The sequence below is a fragment of the Mycetomoellerius zeteki genome, unplaced genomic scaffold (genome assembly GCF_001594055.1).
Source record: "Mycetomoellerius zeteki isolate Tzet28-1 unplaced genomic scaffold, Tzet1.0 scaffold174, whole genome shotgun sequence".
Taxonomy (NCBI): Eukaryota; Metazoa; Arthropoda; class Insecta; order Hymenoptera; family Formicidae; genus Mycetomoellerius; species Mycetomoellerius zeteki.
The window spans coordinates 3,717,172-3,736,838 of record NW_017256696.1 but is presented as its reverse complement, the minus strand read 5'-3'; the positions used below and the strand labels follow the sequence as shown (position 1 = coordinate 3,736,838).

General features: G+C 38.7%; 1 protein-coding gene across 8 annotated transcripts; it reads right to left on the bottom strand.

Annotated features, from left to right (window-relative positions):
- Nucleotides 1–431: 431 nt before the first annotated feature.
- Nucleotides 432–19,661, bottom strand: LOC108721594 (ubiquitin carboxyl-terminal hydrolase 4). 8 transcript variants are annotated; one of them, XM_018446231.1, is made up of 9 exons: nucleotides 19,558–19,661; nucleotides 9,750–10,119; nucleotides 8,448–8,531; nucleotides 6,272–6,782; nucleotides 5,468–5,833; nucleotides 2,298–2,393; nucleotides 1,845–2,197; nucleotides 1,436–1,761; nucleotides 432–1,227 (listed from the first exon to the last, which is right to left on the bottom strand). In XM_018446231.1, the coding sequence occupies exons 2-9, from the start codon at nucleotides 10,091–10,093 to the stop codon at nucleotides 911–913; spliced, it is 2,397 nt and encodes a 798-aa protein (XP_018301733.1). In that variant the 5' UTR covers nucleotides 10,094–10,119; nucleotides 19,558–19,661; the 3' UTR covers nucleotides 432–910. The 8 variants fall into 8 exon arrangements, with proteins under 8 accessions (XP_018301733.1, XP_018301734.1, XP_018301727.1 ...); XM_018446232.1 differs by lacking the exon at nucleotides 5,468–5,833 and having other exon boundaries at nucleotides 5,969–6,782; XM_018446225.1 differs by having other exon boundaries at nucleotides 5,468–6,782; nucleotides 9,750–10,082.
- Nucleotides 19,662–19,667: the final 6 nt, after the last annotated feature.

Genomic DNA, 19,667 nt, shown 5'->3' with positions numbered 1-19,667 from the left:
TTGCGTATTCTCATCTAAAAGACAAAATTCATCTACTATTAAAGGCTTTCAAAGAGCGACTGACAAATTCATAACAGAAAGTGGAAAATGTAATCAAATATGTCGGTGCTAGATATGGCAAGAAATGTAAACATTTTTTTTCGATTTCTCTGAAACGGAGCAAAAACGAGCATATGTCTATAGGACTTTTTTTCTTAGTTTTTTACTCCTCTACACGCTCCCGAAGTTTTGCGATTTAATTTGGAAACACCCTGTATATTAAACAAAATATTTTACAAAAGTAAATAGCTGTATGTCGCCACGTGTTCAATGAAGAGTGAGAAAAAGAGACAGAGAGATGTGTCACTACTTGTCTATTCAAAAGTAACTAGACATCTGAAGCATTGCGTGTATGTGTGTGTATGTGTGATCTTTGGCGACCCTCGTACCTTCGTATTCTCTTTTAGATAGAAACATTCCCCATGCGGTTAAAGTAACGAATAAATACAGTATCGTCTTCCTTATCTCAAACACGATCGCAACGTATAAATTAGGTCTTGCAAAAAACATTACGTAAAAAAATAATTTTCGTATAGATCAAACATGATCGCGGAAATAATTTTCCACGTTAAAAAGCACGTGTACATATTATAATTATATTGAATTATCAATTATATATCGATTTACGTATACTTTTTTTTTATGAAAGGACGTTACACGTATGCGACACTACGTCGAGAAACGTATTGCGGGAAGAGACACGATTATCGCCAATAAGGTCACGTTGGACTTGTCCGGGAGGAGATGTCCCTCCGTTTCTTTCAGTGTTTAGTCGCTTTTCAATACGTCAGAAGACAAGAGTTTTACTAGGCTGAGCTGAGGTATCGAGAGAGGCAAGATGGTTGTTTTACTCTCTAAATATGGCGTAAGGTTACAAGTGAGAACTGTGAGGCTGTTGTTCGTAAAACAGTACGTAGGCTTCACTGGAAACGACCGATCGTGATGACACGACGGACACTCGGCTGTCGTTATACTCATGCCATTCCCCCGAGTACGGGTGCTTGCAGTACGCGGTGTAGTGACCGGAGTACGTGGTGCCAGAATGATTTGCGACCCCGTACAGATTGTACGTGCAGCCCGGAACTCTCGGGGCGGCAAAGGCACTGAGATCCAAACCCGTCAGGGGAAAGTCCACCATCACGTTCAGCTTGCCGCGAAAACGCTCCATCGGAGAGAAACGTTTCAAATCTAGTAGATAGTATTAAGAAAAATATTTTTTCCTACAATTCGAGCTATATCTATCTATAATAATAATATATACAAATACTAATAATTGGCTGATTTTATAGTAATGTAAAAACGTTCCGATCAGAATCTATTCCAAACAGTTCCACAATATGTTCTCTAAATATGAATATTCTATAAATATTCATTAAAACGATGAAAAAAAGGATACGAATAACCAAAATTTTTGGGAATTTCTGTATGCTGAAGCTCTTGGTGCACTTTCTTCTCATCTGACATTTGGAACATGTTGGTTTCTCGTCGCCGTCCAATACTTCCTCTCTTGTGAAATGCTCCAAGCATTGGCTCAGCTTTACCGTGCCGCTTCTGGCTGGTATCGGCAAGCTTAGGTCCCAGAATGGGTCAAGGGTGACTGATACGTGATCGCAGGAAGTGCAACGTAAAGATGAACGTAACTGTCCAACGAAAACGTCGACTATCGTGCTATCTTCGCTGCGTAGATATCGTTTCCAACTCTCCACCGCTTTCTGCATATCCCTGTATAAAGTGATAACGTCAAGTATTATGTATACACATTGGAAACTAAACGCGCATGTGTATCTCGCAAATAACTTCCTCACGTGTAACTATCAGGTATGTCTCCGTGTATGGGCGGTAGCTTTGTGGTCACTCTGTTGACATCTTCGTGCAGACCCTCTAGCAAATATCTGAGAAACTCTTGAGCGTCTTGTTGACTGTAGCCCATGAAACGTGGTGCGAATCTCTGTATCTGAGACTTAAGCGCGGTCGTGTTCACTACATGATCACCGCCTACTTCCCACAATTCGTGAATCACTTGACTGAACGCTTTGATCAAAGCGCCTTTCATGCTGGACGTCGTCGTATTTATATCGGCCAGATATTGTTCGTTTAGTAGATATTCTAACAGAGGCCTCGTGTTGCTCAAGCATTGAATCACGCTGTTCATGAAACACTAAAATAATCGTGCGTACATTAACGTAGGGCTATACATAATAAAAATCTATGAGAAAAACGACTGTGACTTCATGATGCTGTAAAGATCAAGTACTTACTGTATTTCCAATATTCCGTAAGCCGTTTAGACCACATCGTTCATCACGAAGAGCTTGCAGACGACTACGTGCCGATCTGTTAGTCGGGCTTCCTTCCTGAAAGATATTGGACAAATTAATTTTCTACACAAATATTAATTATTATTAATTAAATGACGTTGCATAGAGTCCGTATATAGTTGCAAATACTGTCGTCTTGAATCGTCAGTGTCCGAACATTCATTCATTCATCCTGATCGGCGAAAATATCGCAAATCGCTCGATAGAAGGAGGCTTAAGCATCTCGCGATAGCAAACAACTTGCGTTACACCAACTTATACAAACTGATAACGCGTTAGATTTAGTAACACTATACTTGTTAGGCACACGTGTGAATATATACACGCTTCCATCAGGCGGCGTTTATTAAAATACACACATTGACATAGGACAAATAGAAAATGTTGTAGTGCTTAATTTACGATTTTGCTAAAATGTCTAAAAATTTAGCTAGATACAGATGTGAAAATAATTTTGTTGGACTACAAACAGCACATTTAGACTCTCATCCGAATGTCCTAAATATCATGTTATTCTTATTTAACACTCTGTGAATAACAAGAATAAAATAATATCAGAGTGGCACTCGAGTGAGAATCAGAACGCAAAATAATTATGTAGGATGTTCAAGTTGGTTGTTGAAACAAAAACTTTTTGCACCATTGCTCATATATTTGAGCTTCTTACATAATTATTTATCCAGCAAAATCATTTTCAGATCTGTATTTAGCTAAATCTTTACATACTTCAATAAAATTATTTGTTTTTGTGTAAGCAACTGAATTCACCAAGACAAAATTGATTGTGATCGACAATCAGCAATCTGTCGGGAAGTCGCAATCGCGTAAATACTCACCTGTGAATGTACAAACGAAGATCGAATGGCATGTGGCACGGCGGAAGGAATTATCGTGGAGTTATTAATGCGTATCGAACTGATTCTTGAAGAGACACGTTTGGAAGATAACAAAGGTGTCGCGATACCGAGGAAGAAGGCATAAGTGAGCACGAAGGCTGTTACTGTCCACAAACACCACAAGGCCCATCCTATCGCTTGAGCGTGAGCCAGTTTACACGCAGTGACTTCTATCTCGAAGGAATTCTCGAACGATATGGCGCCGGATTAAAACTTCTATGTGCGTTATGCACAATCTGTCGCTCGTTCGATGCACGTCCGAGTGAAAAAGACGTCATTTATCTATACGTCATGCTTGTTACTGTACGTGTCAATAAACGCTTTAACGGCCGTGATATCTCGCGATATCATTTTCGGACGGCAAATGTATTCTCAGGAACATGCCTTTTATGATTGGGAGATGACGCGAGAACTTGGAATTTCGATTCCTTCCTCCAAAGTGCAGAGATGAACTCAAGTGACTTGCCAACTCCATCTTGTTAGAGATCATTCGAATAGATACAATTTCCAAGGAGCGTGGAGACTACAATCGCGATTGTTCGTTCGAATCGATACATTTCTGATGGAGAATTGTCGCGTGAAGAAGCATGTAAACTCGGTCGGCTACCGTAAATTATCACGGCATACTGTGAATACGAATTCGCTGACAATGTGCCTCTATCTCCCGGAGAGTTCGAGAAAGAGAGAGAGAAAGAGCTCTGAGTTATTAATAAAACACCAGTAACTTCGAAGAGGCTCTAGTTGGAGACAGCGAGAGGGCAAAGAGATTTCGCAACAAGACCGGGTGGGGAAGTAAACGAATCGTGTGGCAACGGCACAATTCCTCTCTCCTAACGTACGTTCAGGCATGATTGAATCTGTGCATTAATAAACGAACAAATCTTTGTCATAGAATCTTTCCTTTAGAAGATTACTCTCCTCTCACCATAATCGAGTAAGCACACAACGAATCAGACTTCCAAAACTTATATGCTTCTTGTGACGATCTTTTTTCATACGATTCTAATATCAGTTGTGTTTTACAAAAAAAGCAACTTTACAACTATTGTAAAGGTTCTTTAATATATGATTTATACCTTTAAAAAAAAAAGAAACAAATTGAAAGGCGACTGAGGATGTAAATGGCGTGATAATAAATGCGCAAATTTACACCTTCAATTACTCTTCAATTTGTTTTTTTATTTGTTTAAATATTGCAAGTCCTTTACAAATTTATTTTTGTCTCATAGAAAATTTTTTTAGAATTAATTTAATAAATTAAAAATAAATTATTTTTAGAAATGAGAAACTGAAGAAAAAAATCAATCGAAGACATTTCAACAGCTGCTTTTCTGTGGAACGCAGTCACTGTAACTGCAAATATATGAACTCACATATGTATATGCGGTATACATATTTCATATAGAAGAATATGCGTCGTTGAGTCTATACTTATATTCGACAGTGATTCGATTGTATTTTGATCCACGCAACATACGTTATACTCACATCTTTGGTACTACCGTCGAAAGATTCGTGCTTGTCGATTTAACCCGTAACAGGAGCACATACTTTTTGTGATACTAAAGAAACATAGTATCCTTGGGACCTACTAAAGTTTCTTGTTATCAATCTTATTCTCTTTAAGAATTGCAACATTTAAACTTATATAAATATATTCATACAGTAAGATCATTCCAGTAATATTACAGTAACAATTACAACGTTGCAATATTGTTGCAAGCTTTCTATGCTGTATAATATAATAATTAACCTACATGAATAAAATAAAACTGTGAAAAATAAGACGTGAAACACATAAAATTATTTCAAATAATCATATTATTTAACAATTAGGAAAATGTCCCAGGATCACGAGAATTCATATGTTCCATCTGTTACGGGTTAAAAACATCTTTTGAAAACATAGTCACGGCACAGCATTGACTATGAACAATTACAAAGGTGAATGACTGAAGAAAGAAAAATTATAGGCCCGTTTCTACCAATAGATTAACTTTAATCTCGGTTTAATTTACTCTTTACCTCTTTCTTAGGACTAGAATAAAAAATAAAATAAATCGAGATTAAAGTTAATTTGCATTGATAGAAAAAAACAGTGGACATAAGGATCATGAAGATTATGTTAATAATCGATTAATAAACATTAAGGATTAAACGTAGTCTATGCTGCTCCGCGCCAGAGCATATTACTTCCTTTACAAGCGCACTCACGTATTGCTCGTTGATCCCGCGATAGATACTCTGGTGTGCCGTGGATGGATTCGTCGGTGACGATGTCAAACTGTTGCCTGTAGCACACGAGAAGAGACCGGGCTGATCTGTTCTCCTCGACGTCGAAGGGATAGAAGGATCGTCGCCATGCGTGACAGAAGGTCTACCAGCTACGTTGTTGATCGTTCCTCCGAAACAGTTTTCGTCCATGCTATTGGATGCGTTATTCTCTTCCTCGCCATCCTCAGGAATGTCGCTGACGCGATTGCGTTGTAGAAACACGATCGACGTGACATCGTCAATGCCGCGCGTTACCTCGTCGTTCGTCGTAATCCCGTTCTCCTCCTGCCTTCCTGTTACCTTGTCCTGAGCGTTGTTATTGATCAGCAGCTCGGTGTTATGAGGATTAGTAGCGAGGTTAGTTAACAGGTCAAGGCTACCAACACTGATCAAACCACCAGCGGCGGCGGGTGAGAGAACGTTACGCTTAGCGGGCGAGACCTTGTCTGGCCGGTGGCGACGCTGCTGGTGGAAGCGGTGGTGGCAATTGTTGAAATTATCGTCGTCATTCGCGTCGTCGCCGTCCTCGTCCTCGTTTCCGTCGTCGTCCCCGTCCACGTCGTTATCGTCGTCATGCTCGTTGTCGTTGTTGTTAACGCCGTATCCGCACGCGATATCCTCGTCGTTGCCGTCGCGCCCCGTGTTGCCGTTGTTGTTATGATGATCGTCCTTGGTACCGTCGTTTCCGTCGTCGTCGTTGTCGTCGTTTGGTTTACGGGTAACGTGATCGTCAATAGTCGTTACCTCGGCGAGAGAAACTGCGCCATCCGTACGTGTATGCCCGACGGTGGTGAGCACCGTGCTGTTCGTAGACGGTCTTCTCTTGCTGGGCTTGGACCATAGACCGGCCGCTCCGGTAGCCACGGACGACGAGGATGACGACGAGGAGAGCGAGGACTCCAGACGAAGATCCTTGCGCTCGACCTCGCGCTCGTCCCCACCGAACAATTCGTTCAAGGACGATGACGTCGAACGGTGCCTCCAATGATGCGCGTTGCCGCTGCTCGTCTGCTGTTGACGTTGAATACTAGGCACGTAACCGGCTGGCGAGTACCTGCTGATGATGTCGGCGGCCGCGGCGGCCGCGTCGACGCTACCGCGTTCCCTCGAGGTCGTGGACGAGTTGACCGAGGCGCTTGACGTAGGTGAGATGTATCTGCCACCACCACTACTGCTGGTGCCGTTAACGATCGTTGTTGTTAATGCGGCGCCGCTGCTGCTGCCCGTTTCGCCGTACGTCGACGACGAGACTGACCTGCAAAATTTGTCCGACATAAGAATATTGCGGTCATCGCGTTTCGCCGGACCGGGCCTTTGGCCAAGGTCCTTTGCTCCCCTACCTCGCGAGATCACGTTATGCAACGCGCGCGAGTATAGACGCCGTTCTTCGGCGAGACTCGCGCGCGTGCATGCTACTGAGATATGCGCGTTTCTACCGCCAGCAACCGGGCGCAACTACTTCTACTTCGAGGTTTGGAGGTCACTAAATCAGATTCGCGACACCGTTCGCAGAGACAGCCTCGGAACGCCGACACGCTCGTACTAGATATTCAAGTATGTTCTCTCGAGGAATAACGCAGGGTGAAGATCCAGGGTGGAGTGCATCTCTGGGACTTGAAGAGAAAAAAATCTGGTGCTACAGAGGTATCCGAAACGCGAATACCATGCAGATACACAGACCGGATAATCTCAAGAGGTCAAGGTCCACGACTACATTCCGCAGCACGAGTGTGCTTATTTAAAATCGATAAATGCGGCTACGTGCTCTCTCGACATAACACAGCCGCGAGAATTTCAATGGTGCTTTATAATGTCTAGGTTTCCTTCGCGTTGCCTCGACGAGGAGAGCAACGCTTTGATTAACGACACCGAGATAGGGACGAAGTTATCTGACCCGGAATAACAGGTAGCGGACCTAGCGCAACCAGTTTATGCTGACCTCGACCTTTAACGTAGGACTAATGCCAGTTACCTAGGTCACATATACGAATGGGGATGTACATATCGTGTCTGCCTTTGTAATTGAATTATAGTGACGTGAACATAAAGGTAAGGCAAGGTAAGTGACGCGCGAGACTTTCAATTCAGACGTAGATATTCGACATCAGGTGCGATATCATGAGAAGGTAGAAAATGTTAAAGGAGTAAAAGTAAAATGATTTTCACTTTATAAAATTATTTGTAGGAAATTATCTCAAGGATACGGGCGATTTGATATTGATTAATATTGGGCACTTTCTAGCAAGAGACACAGTTAACACAATGTGACACAGTGAATCATTTCATGTTGTTGTTTGCCAATGTTAAAAACGGAATAAATGATTCACTGTTTTACATTGTGTCATCTGTCTCTTGCTGGAGTGTGCTCATTATATGTCTACACGAACGCTTTTGCTGGAGTCTCTAAAAATTTAGCTAGATACAGATCTAAAGATATTTTTGTTGAACCATCAAAACAATTATACAGGACGTTCGAGCATGACAACAATGCTGATAAAAATTTTAACATTCTAGCAACAAGTGTCCTATATAATTATTTTGATGGTCCAATAAAATTATCTTTAGATATTTAGTTAAATTTTTAGATGCTGTAAAATGAGGTAATTTTGGCCCAGTTGGGATAACTTTGACCTGAATTTAAAAATACCTACACAACACGTCAGGATATAAAAACGTCTTAAAATGTTTTGAAAACACTTTTAAGTCTTATTTTTCGATTTTAATATGCGTGTTGACTGAGCATTATCAAAATATGGATCAAAGTTAACCTGATTTTGTGAGCTAGTTACCTCATTTTATAGTATATATTTCAACGAAATTGTTTTTTCCGTGTAGACATTTCAATTTTCGACTCTGTGCGTGGGACGACTGTGTTTCGCTATCTTCCTAAAATCTACATCCTACTTCGAGGATCGCTCACCTTGCGGGTGAGCAGGTGGATCGACTGTACTCCGACGAGTAGTTCCTGCGGACGCTCGTGCCGGTAGAAGCCGACGAGTAGAAGCTGCGGGGTGGATTGAACATATAAACACCTTGTCAAATTCTAATTCAACATTTTGGGAGTACATTGACTCTATTTGTCTTTTGACAATACCGAAAACTTCACCTTCCTATTTAAATATCGACTGTATCGTTTCAGACCTAGTCAATCGCAAGATCCGTCAGCCGAGGAAAAAATTGCGACAGCACGCGATCTTACTTCTTGCGTATTTAATTGAAGACTTTAATCGCCAGATTTCATGTAGATCGAGATAGGAAGGAAAAAAAACCATCGTTTAACGTGATTACAAGATACGCTCCTCGACTCGGCGGAACCTGCCGTTCAACCGTGTCCATTTTCTTCACGCGTTGTTAACTCGCGCGATAAATATTACATCGATATTAAACGATGAGATATTCTCTTTTCAATCAACATAAAAAATGTGATGGGATTTTAAACGATGAGATATTCTCTTTTCAATCAGCATAAAAAATGTGATGGGATGTTCAGTTATACATAAAAGGAAAAACAAGAATTAAACCATATTGTAATTCAAATTAAAGTGTGAATTATTCAATTTCATGATCATCATATTTGACTCTGTATAAAATGTTACATGTTATATGTTGCTTTACGAAGAAGTTACACGTTTGATGTCCATTTATACTAATGTACATTAATTATTTTAATCTCCATTTACTGTACTTTTTGTAATTTTTTAATTCTTAGAACTAGAAGGTAAAAAGTAAATTAAACCAAGTAGAAGTTAATCTACTCTACAATGATAGAAACCAATGTAGATTAACTCTTCAATCTCTTTTTAATTTTGATCTTTTTACAATTTTTAGAAATAGAAAAAAATAGAAAGTTAATCCAAGATGAAAATTAATTTACATTAATAGAAAATAAAAACCAATGTAGATTAATTTTAATCTCTGTTACTTTACCTTTTTATAATTTTTTAAATTAGAGAAAGATAAAAAGTAAGTTAATCCAAAATAAAAGTTAATTTACATTAATAAAAACCAACGTAGATTAACTCCAATTTGAGATTAATTTACTCTTTATCCTTTACAATTTTTAGAATTAGAAAAAGATAAAAATCAAAATTAATTTACATTAATAAAAATGAACATACATAAATCGCAATACACAAGGGCGATCGCTGATGAAACTCTCGAGGATTCACTGACAATACTTCCTCATTATCAATTCCCTAGGGAATACTGACGAGATACTGACCTTCCTGGTGCGCAATAGGACCTCCTGTACTCCGAAGAGATATAGTTGGAGCGCAAGCCCGAATTCGAGGACGATGTGTAGAAGCTGGTGGGTCGGTCCAGGATCGAGGATGAGCCGGTGGAACGGTAGCTGCTGTACTTGGACGTCGAGCTACCGAGCGCAGAGGTGGTGGTGCCACCGCCGCTGGTGCCACTCGAGTACCTCCGGCTAGGCGAGTGCGGTGCCATTGGACTGGTGCTATATGAGACCGCTACGGCGCCCGCCTGCCCGCCGCGATGATACGACATTGTGCACTGCGGCTCGCTGATCTCCTCGAGCTTCTCCGTCGAATTCCTGAAATTCATTTTACTGCACTATTCTCACGCGCACTCTAAAAAAAATAAATATAAAAGTAAATGAATATGCGTACAAGAGGAAAGGAGACAAGAGTTTTATTAACAACGTTAATTAAGTCTTTGCGACTTCGAGAGGGATCTTTCGTGCGGAACTCGTTCCTGGTTCCTCAAGCCCAGGTCTCGCGGAACGACCGGAAATCGCGATCTTCTGATTGCGACGCGCAAAGTTCCTTTCTCGAAACTTTCAACAAATGAAACAGAGATATACTGAGAGAAAAGTTTTTAATATCTGCGATTATAATTACATGTTGCCATAATTATGACTACTATTGTTAATAGTAACAAGTTAGTAATAATATACAGGGTGTCTGGAAATTAGCGCTATGATGCACTAATTTCCGGACACCCTGTATATTATATTTGTTGATAAAACTATACCATAATTATGGTAACATAATCATAAAAATTATAATCATAAAAACTTTTCTCTCAGTGTACCTGATTATAATTGCATAATATAATTAGAAGCCGTTTACTAATTATTATTGCTATAATGTTAATAATAATCATTATATTTATAGTTTTACCAAAAATATATAATTGGCGTCTATAAAAAGACTATAAATTATAGTTACATTGTAACTATTTTTCTCTTAGTGTTACGACGTATTTATATTTAATACCTATTTATTTTTAATACTTTCCAGCAAGAGTGACAGTGTAACAGTGATTATTTCATCTTTATTTAACATTGGCAAAACACAAGAATGTTATGATTCACTGTGTTATATTGTGTCATCTGTGTCTCTTGCTGAAAAGCATCCTCTAATCGATGAAACAAGAAATGATTTATACTTGAAATTTTTCTCGTTTTTACTACAAAGATTTCTTGACGTTGATCAAACGTATTTGTGTGGCGTTCGTAGTTGGAGAATCGCGGACATCCGCGGATGTCCCACTCGCGAGCTCTACTACAGGAAGTCAAATCGACTTTTTGTCAGTAAATCCAACTCGAGAAACGGAGTACCGACACCTCTCGCGAGAATCACTTGAATCTGATAACTATTGGAATCTGTGTGTTCGTATCGCAGGTCAGAAGACTTATTATTAATCGGTACACATATAATAGGTGCGTTGAAGTAATTTCAACGAGTGCCATTATCGATAATTGCCTCGTGCGGTGATATAACGCGGTCGACCTTCGTGTCGCGATTGAAAATTGTGCGAGTTCGCGAAACGTAAAATGTGCAAAACGAGCAAGTATCGTTCTCGGTACAACGCGACGAGCTTAATTCACGCTTTACCTATGACCTCGCTCGGATATATCGCGTCACCTTGCCCTCCTTTTCTCTCTCTCTACGGAATTTCTTCGGAGATTATACTATATCCAGCAAAGAGATACGACGATCCATTCGAGAGCAAAATCGTGTCACATTGTCGAACGATACGCTCAGTATCAGCTGACGAGAGGACGTAAATCACTCAGGGAAAAAATAGTCTTGCTGAAGAATCTAAAATTTTTTTTAGCTAGATACAAATCTAAAAATTATTTCAATAGACTATCAAAATAATTATATAGGACGTTAAAATGGTTACTAGAATGTTAAAATTTTTTGCAGTTACTCACCTGCTTCAGATTTCTACAAAATTATTTTCAAATTTGTATCTAAATTTTTAGATATTTCAACAAAACGTTCTTTCCTTGCAAGTTAGGAAAATTTCATTCAATGTCTCAGTACACGAAAAGATCGGTTTTATTAAAGTATCTAAAAATTTAGTTAGATACTACACATCTGAAAATAATTTTGGAATAATTGTGTAGAAAACTCAAGCAGATGAGCAATGCCGCAATAATTGTTTTGATGGTCCAAACAAAATTATTTTCAAATTTATATTTACTGTAAATTTTTAGATGTTTCAATATAGCTTTTTTTCCGTGTAGCTAAATTGCTAAATATCTAAAAATAATTTGGTTTGGACTATCAAAATAATTATATAGGACGCTCAAACTGATTGTTATAGAATGTTAAAACTTTTTGCAGCATTTGTTATCAAAGTTTAAGCATATATAATTATTTGGATACATAATTCTATATAATTATTTTGATGGTTTAACAAAATTATTTTCAGATATCTTTCTAGACGAATTTTTAAATACTTTACCATTCTTTTCGTGTTTCTTCATGAAATAATATTTGTGTTTCGTCGCGGTTCATCGATTATCACGCATGTTGTGAGTAATCTTCATAGCGGAGGCGAGGAAACGGAAGAGACGGATGCGTTCACGATGCTGCCAAACGACGGAGTCGATAGGACGCGGATCTGACGCCCGGGGTGATTTTTTTTCCCACGATTTGGCAGTCGTCCCGCTTTTCCGCCGGACCGTGAGTTAGAACGCGCAGTTAGAACGCCGGAATATCCAATATAAACCGCGTCGTTTCGGATTTCGTTACACGAAGCGCCAACGCGTGCCCGCTTCGTGACCCGAAGCGGTGAGTCGCGACACGTGCAGATTGACGTGGATATTCGCGGGGGGGAATACTCGTGCAGGATGGTCGCCAATTACTGTTGAGGAAGGAATCCGGAACCGAGGTGAAGAAAAGACATGGACTGGAAGAAAGATAATATGATGGATACTGCAAACACACGCGGAAAGAACGGTTTTATCTAAAAATTTAGTTTGATACAGATCTGAAAATAATTATAGAGCTTGCTGCCCTATAAATAGTAGGCTAACTTATATTTTATAAAAACGGAATAAATGGATTCTAAAGTTAAAATGATGGAAAAAATACATCATGAATTTATTGGTGCACAGTAAAAAACATTTTGTATTTGTGTTAAAACCGGTCCACTCACAAGTCGTTGTTAAAATTTTATGTTAAATTAATATTCAACATTTCTTAGTGTTAAAATAACAATTTATGAATAAATGAAAAAAAAAACATAAAAATTATGTATTTTAAAACGAAAATCCCAAGATAAATGAGTAAAACACGTGTTAATTTGACATATTACCTGAAAAAATATGCTTCCACAATTTGCTTACAAATTGTGTCAATATTACATTTTTTGTGTTAATTTTTTTACATAATATTTATCTTACCTTCTAACGTATACGTCTTGTGTAAAATTAACACAAAAATTTGAGTGCGATCACTTAGGACACGCGAAATGTATTTTTAACAGAAATTTTCCAACTATATATTTTTTCCATCATTTTCACTTTAGAGTTCATTTACTCCGATTTTGCAAAACGCGAGTTATTGCAACCGACTATTGCAGCACAAGTCCAGAAGTCCTTCAATTATATTGAATCGTTAAAATAATTATGTAGGATACACCAAGTACGACGATAATGCTGCAAAAAATTTTAACATTCTAGCAACCAATTTAACCGTTAAAATTATTTTAATTATTTTTATGATCCAACATAATTATTTTCAGATCTAGCTGAATTTTGAGGTATATTAGATTTTAAAGATGTTTCTTTTGTCAGATACAATTATCGTTTAGATCTGTCATTAGCAGATGATAAACAGTTGGGCCTCATAAAATTAATGTCCTTTGGATGACTAAAACAACAATTACGGAAATCGCGTTAACGTACTCGGCAACGAAATCCGTATTATTCGAACAGACACGCCCTTCTTCTCCCGATTATGCCATCCGAAGATTAGCGGGATATTAATGAAGGGTGAGCAGCGATATATATAATAAGAGGGGAACGATGACGCGCGCTCGCCAGCGAATTCCGTGACTCGGATGGATTACAATTCAATTAGCTTACGTAAGACGCGATGCACGGGTCGTGACATAACTCGGCACGATGTGCGTCGGCGCGTTATTAATTAATTTCAACGGCAATCCATCGCCGGACACGTCCACGTTTACCAGCGTTTAACCGGAGAGGCTGAGAAAAAGTGGCCTGATCACGTCCGCCGGACGTGTACTTTCGTATTTAGACACGTTCTTTCGTGTACCTCAAGGATTTAGCTCTAAATTCACAGCAGGTGTCGAGAAAACACGCAATCATTGCACAAACACACCGAGTATCGTCCAAGGTTCGACGTTTTGTAAAAAGGGAAAAGATAGCCTTGCACTCATGCACGGAAAAAAAAATAATGTATAGCATTAGCTAACAGCAGTCTCTAATCAAAACTACTTCTGTTTATCTATAATAACAGTATTAATGCGTGTATACTTATGTATAAATGTGTGGGTGTTTTCCATTTAGTGACACGAGTCAACATAAACATCTTTCTATCTTTCTTGACATTTAAAGAATAATAAAAATAGAACAATACTTGACTTGTGTCACCAAATGAAAACTATCCTGTGTAACAATTGTGTTATACGCGTTTATTTCCTTTTTCCCCTCTTCCTTACGTTTCACATAAAATATCTGGCAGGCGTTATAACATAAAGCAGTCACGCTAACGTCTCATCATTCGCGTTTTTACATTTTTATTTTCATGTAACTTTTCATATAAAAACTGTACGTACTAAATCAAACTAAATTAATGAAGCAAATAATATCTGCAGGGTTTTTAACAGAACAGAAAAAAATTTCCTGATTATTTTTCCATGTCTTGAATCTGTCAGACATAATTTGCAATGTCTTTCTTTTTAATTCCTTTTCTCAAACAATCCCTTTCTGTTTTGTTTTATCAAGTCTTTTCTGTTCTTTTAACAGAATTATTAGCGAAAGAGAAAAAGAATTCCCGGACTTTTTCCGGTTTTCTCCGATTATCTTTTAATTCCGATTAAAACCTTTTCGATTTTCTCTGACTGATAACAACTTTGCAATTTTAATAAAACAAGAGCATGACGTATTTATTTTATTACTTAAGTTATCGTTGAATTAAGATTATCTTTAATTAGAGTGCTGTCGGCTAAAGCTGACAATACATTACATTTTTTTTTTCCATACGATAACGCCCAAGACTGTTCGATCCGCATTTTATAGGATGATAACTTCGCGTGTGCGTCTATGTGCGTGCGTACCGACGACCTTAAAGTTTCATCGAGATAGCGTACAACTATGTAAAAGCGTCTAATCGATATCCCATCCTGCACGTCGAGGGCATAAACGAAATGGAAAAATATTCGCTCGCGTATATCTCTACGTCGGGTACAGACGAACGGGAACGCTCCACTTCCTCTTCCCCCTTTTCTCTGCGGCATAGGCAGAGGAAGATATAGATGGAAAGAAAGAGCATGCGGTGCAAATCGATATACGTCGGCCGTCTTACGTCCATTTCTATCAATGTGGATTAACCTTAGCCTCGGTTCAGCTTACTCTTGCTCGTTCCTATCAAGATAGATTAACTTTAATCCAGTTGAACTTACTCTTTTCTTTGTTCTAAGAATTATAGAAAGAGTAAATTAAATCAAGATTAAAGTTAATTTACATTTGTAGAAGTAGATATCCATCTTTTTCTGTCTCTCCAATTCTAATATCGATAGAGATTAACTTCAATCTTGGTTTAATTTTATATCCTTTTAATTCTAAAACTAGGAAAAGATAAGGAGTAAGTGAAACCAAAATTGAAGTGAATAAAAAAGGTCTGGTTCCACCAACGTAACTTTAATCTCGGTTCAGTTTACTCTTCAACTTTTTCCAATTTTAAGAACTAGGAAAAGATAAACTGTAAGTTAAACCGAGATTAAAGTTAGTCTTACATTGATGGAACTCCGGGCCTAAACTTATATTAATTAATAGATTAAAGTTAATAATTTAGTAATAGGTTGATCTATATTGGCAGAAATGGATATTAAAAATCCAACGAAGCTGACGAATGTCCGTCCCATCTCTCTCCCAAAATCGCGAGCTGTACATACAAAATTGTATTAAAATTTAACTAGGAAAAGATAATAGAATAAATTAAATCAAGATTAAAATTAATAAATAAATAGTTTACATTAATTAATAGATTACAGTTAATAATTTAAGTAATAAGTCAATCTATATTGGCAGAAATGGATACTAAAAAGCCAACGAAGCCGACGAATGTACACATAAGTCCTGTCTCCTCCAAAATCGCGAACTGTACAATATCGTATTAAAATTTGTAAGTACCGCGGTCCAGCGTTATGCGCCGGCCTGTGATACATAAATAACTTTACGGCACGCATTTCTCCCGCGTGTACACCTCTCTCCGTTTTCTTTTTATATCTCTTCCCGCGATCTCGGAAAGGGTGTATTAATAGTGCGCAGAAACTATGAAAATTTTTGGCCATCATCGTCGTCGTTATTGTTTCAAGTCAACTTTGGTGAAATTACTCGTGTACCCACATTGCGTAATGAGAATCGAAAAACCGCGTGATCATCCGGCTTTCGACCTCGAGAAGCCCGAACGGTGCAGATCGTCGCAGAAATCGGACGGCACGATGGGAAAGAATGGGCGATTCGTTGCACGATTCACCATCACGAACCCCCGAGGCACATTATTTGATATTACTTAACGTTACTTTTCCATAAAAACTAAAAGCTATATATATTTTTGTTTTTCTTCTTTTTGGAGATTCTTCGCTACAAAAGAAAAATCTAGATACTCGTCCGATCTTATTTCAAGATCATCTTAAGTAATGCCAATATGATTATGAAATCGATTTATCATGACTTAAGACTATATTTAAGAGACGATCTTAAATATAAAAACTATAAGGAACAATAAATATAAAAACTATAGTTGATTTATACACTGAAAAGAAGTTCTAGTTGAAAATAAAGCAGAAAATTCTGATCATATCAATCAGAATTCTGATTATCTTTCTTAATTAGAATTATAATAAATTCAATTAGAAAATTCTGATTTATTCTCTATTTTTAACTCGAATTCTAATTAATACAAGCAGACTCTTTTTCCAATTAGTAAGTTCTTATTTTAAGACTGTCTCAAGTAATGTCTTAAGATGCTAATACGACTCTGCGATTAACTTATGACGTTTTAAGACTGTACTTAAGACGGTCTTATGTCTTAAATAATAAGAAGTGGCTATAAATACGGTCTATGAATATCGGATATTTAGAAAGCAGAATCTATACTGAGATCGGTATTCATAGTCGGTTTTTATGTTTGAGACCGTTTTAAATACAATTTAAAAATGTCATCATAAGTAAAAAAAAATGTCATCAATTTTAAAATGTCACAAGTATAAATTTTAAAATGTCATAAATATCAATCACAGAGCCATGTTAAAGCATAATATCGAATTTCAGTTATTTTTAATTATTTTTATAGGTCGCGACTGCTTTTCAATATTAAATTATGGTAATCGCTATCGTTATTTTCTCTCAGAGTACAATGTCTATAGATCATTTTATTTTTTATGCACGACACGTGGCGTTGTGTTGACGTGACCGTCTGAATCTTTCGTTTGCAATTTCCTCCTTTCCTTCTCTCTTACGCATCTGATTATGATAATTACATAAATCCGGGAGATTCGGGTTCAAATCCGTGAGGCTATTTTTCGCAGATTTATTATTCGCTTAAATATCTAATTATTAATACTCTCAGGTTGGTATTCATAATTCATTCTCTTATTATAAAACTGTCTTAATGTCTTATATTTGAGATTTACTGTTTCTTAAGCACACTCTTAAATATAAGAATTGACTATGAATATTGGCCTTATAAAGATGCTTATTAGCATTAAAAATTATTAAATTGCTTGTTAATTTAATAAGTAATATTACTACTCTGGTTCTTCTCATGAATACATTTCAAGACTGAAAAAAGGTTTCGACACACAGAAATGTATATAAATTTACACAGAAATATTGAAAGCATTACCCAAGCAGAACGACAAGTCACGATAACGTCAAAATGACATTAAAATAAATCGGAAATGATTGAAAAATGTCTTTTAACGATCATTTTGGAGTTATTTTAATATCATTTTGATGTAATGACTTGTGGTTCTGTTTGGATAAGATCTGTTTTAACCGAATAGGATTTCTCTTATTTAATTACATTTATTCTCATCGGTGTAAAAATTCGTAATCGTTTAACTGTACAATAAAATCTAACTAATTGGTTCTTTCTCTTATTTCTTTTTGTGTATATTCCCGAGAAACTCACGTCACCGTTTCGACAGCGCGCATCCGGCTTTTCCTCCTTTCCGCCTTTTTTTTTATATAAATAATTCGTTTCGGATGCACTCGCGGGGTGGAGGCGAAGAGAACGGGGGAGGCCTTCGCGCGCGCGTATCGATATCCACGAATATTTTTATCGAACGCGCCGACGGGGACGGCCGGATAACCTAACCCTTCTTCGTTCCTCAGCGTTCTCCGGCCACGCGAAAAGGGGAAGAAAAAGGAAACGTGGAAATCACGCGAATCCATATATCGCATGAATCGTCTCGCTGTACAATTCACAATGTCGAATTGCACCCACAATTTGAGTTATGGATCACTTCTACAGGTCGCCGCTACTATTCGATTCGTTAATTTAACCGAAACGATGCAGTTAAATTTAACTCACGAAAACGTATCGAATCTGACTGGAACTAGTTAGTCTTAGTTTATTATTTACCAAGTGCAACATTAATACGGACGCTGTTTACTTTGAAACTAACCACAGAAATGGATTGATTGACATTTTGACACACACGGGAAGCTTAAAGTAACAAAACGTTATTTAATTCAAGGGATTGAGTTACCGTCGCTCCTTTGATATTTAACAAGGTAGACACATACTTTCTCCAGCGGTTATGCGGAAAACGTCAGGGAAGAAAACAGGGGAGGAAAGAGAGGTAAAGAGGGTTCGTTGATACTCACGAAGAGGAACGGCGAGTTCCCGTGGAGTTTTCGCCTGGCGGAAAAAAAACACACGGAAAGGAAGATTCGCGAAGAGGCCAGGTCGTCCGGTTATCGCGGGCTCACCATCCGTGACCGTGACACCTAGCAACCGCTCGCGTTATTTTGCTCATGTCCCCCGGACGTGCGATTCCCCCCAGGAGGGGGGAAGGTAGAGACAGAGAGGGAGAGAGAAGAAAAAAACCGATGAAAGAAAACGAAAAAAAAAAAATCGAAAGGAAAGGAGAGAAACCTGCTGCCGGATGAACGCGAGCGAACCGCGTCGACCGCACGGAGTTGCACGGAGTGACTCGCGGGACGCGGATCAAAGCGGCGAGACTGGCCTCTCTCGACGAGGAGGGGGACGCGCGGGTCATCCCGACGGTGGTGCCGACGGCGGTGACGTCACCCCCCCCCTCCGGGAACATTACACATCGCGCTTCACCGTTCCGAATTCCAGCGGGGTCGGTAAGGCGCGGAAAGACGGCGAGACGCGATCGATTCTTTCCGAAAGGCGCGTACGTCTTCCCGTCCTACCGTTTTGTACGGGCTCGAATATGTATATCGTACGTATATATGTATGTACGAAGAGAAGACGAGACAAAGATCACCGATGTCACGCACGCACGTCTCGCGGTGCTCGGCGAAACGATGGAGACGGGATATTTACCTTTCGTCGACGGCTCCTGGCACGATCCACACTCCGACGTTCGTCGTGCCGCGAGATTATCGGCACTGGTACGCCAACAATGCGCACGCGAACAAAATGGCGATACGTGG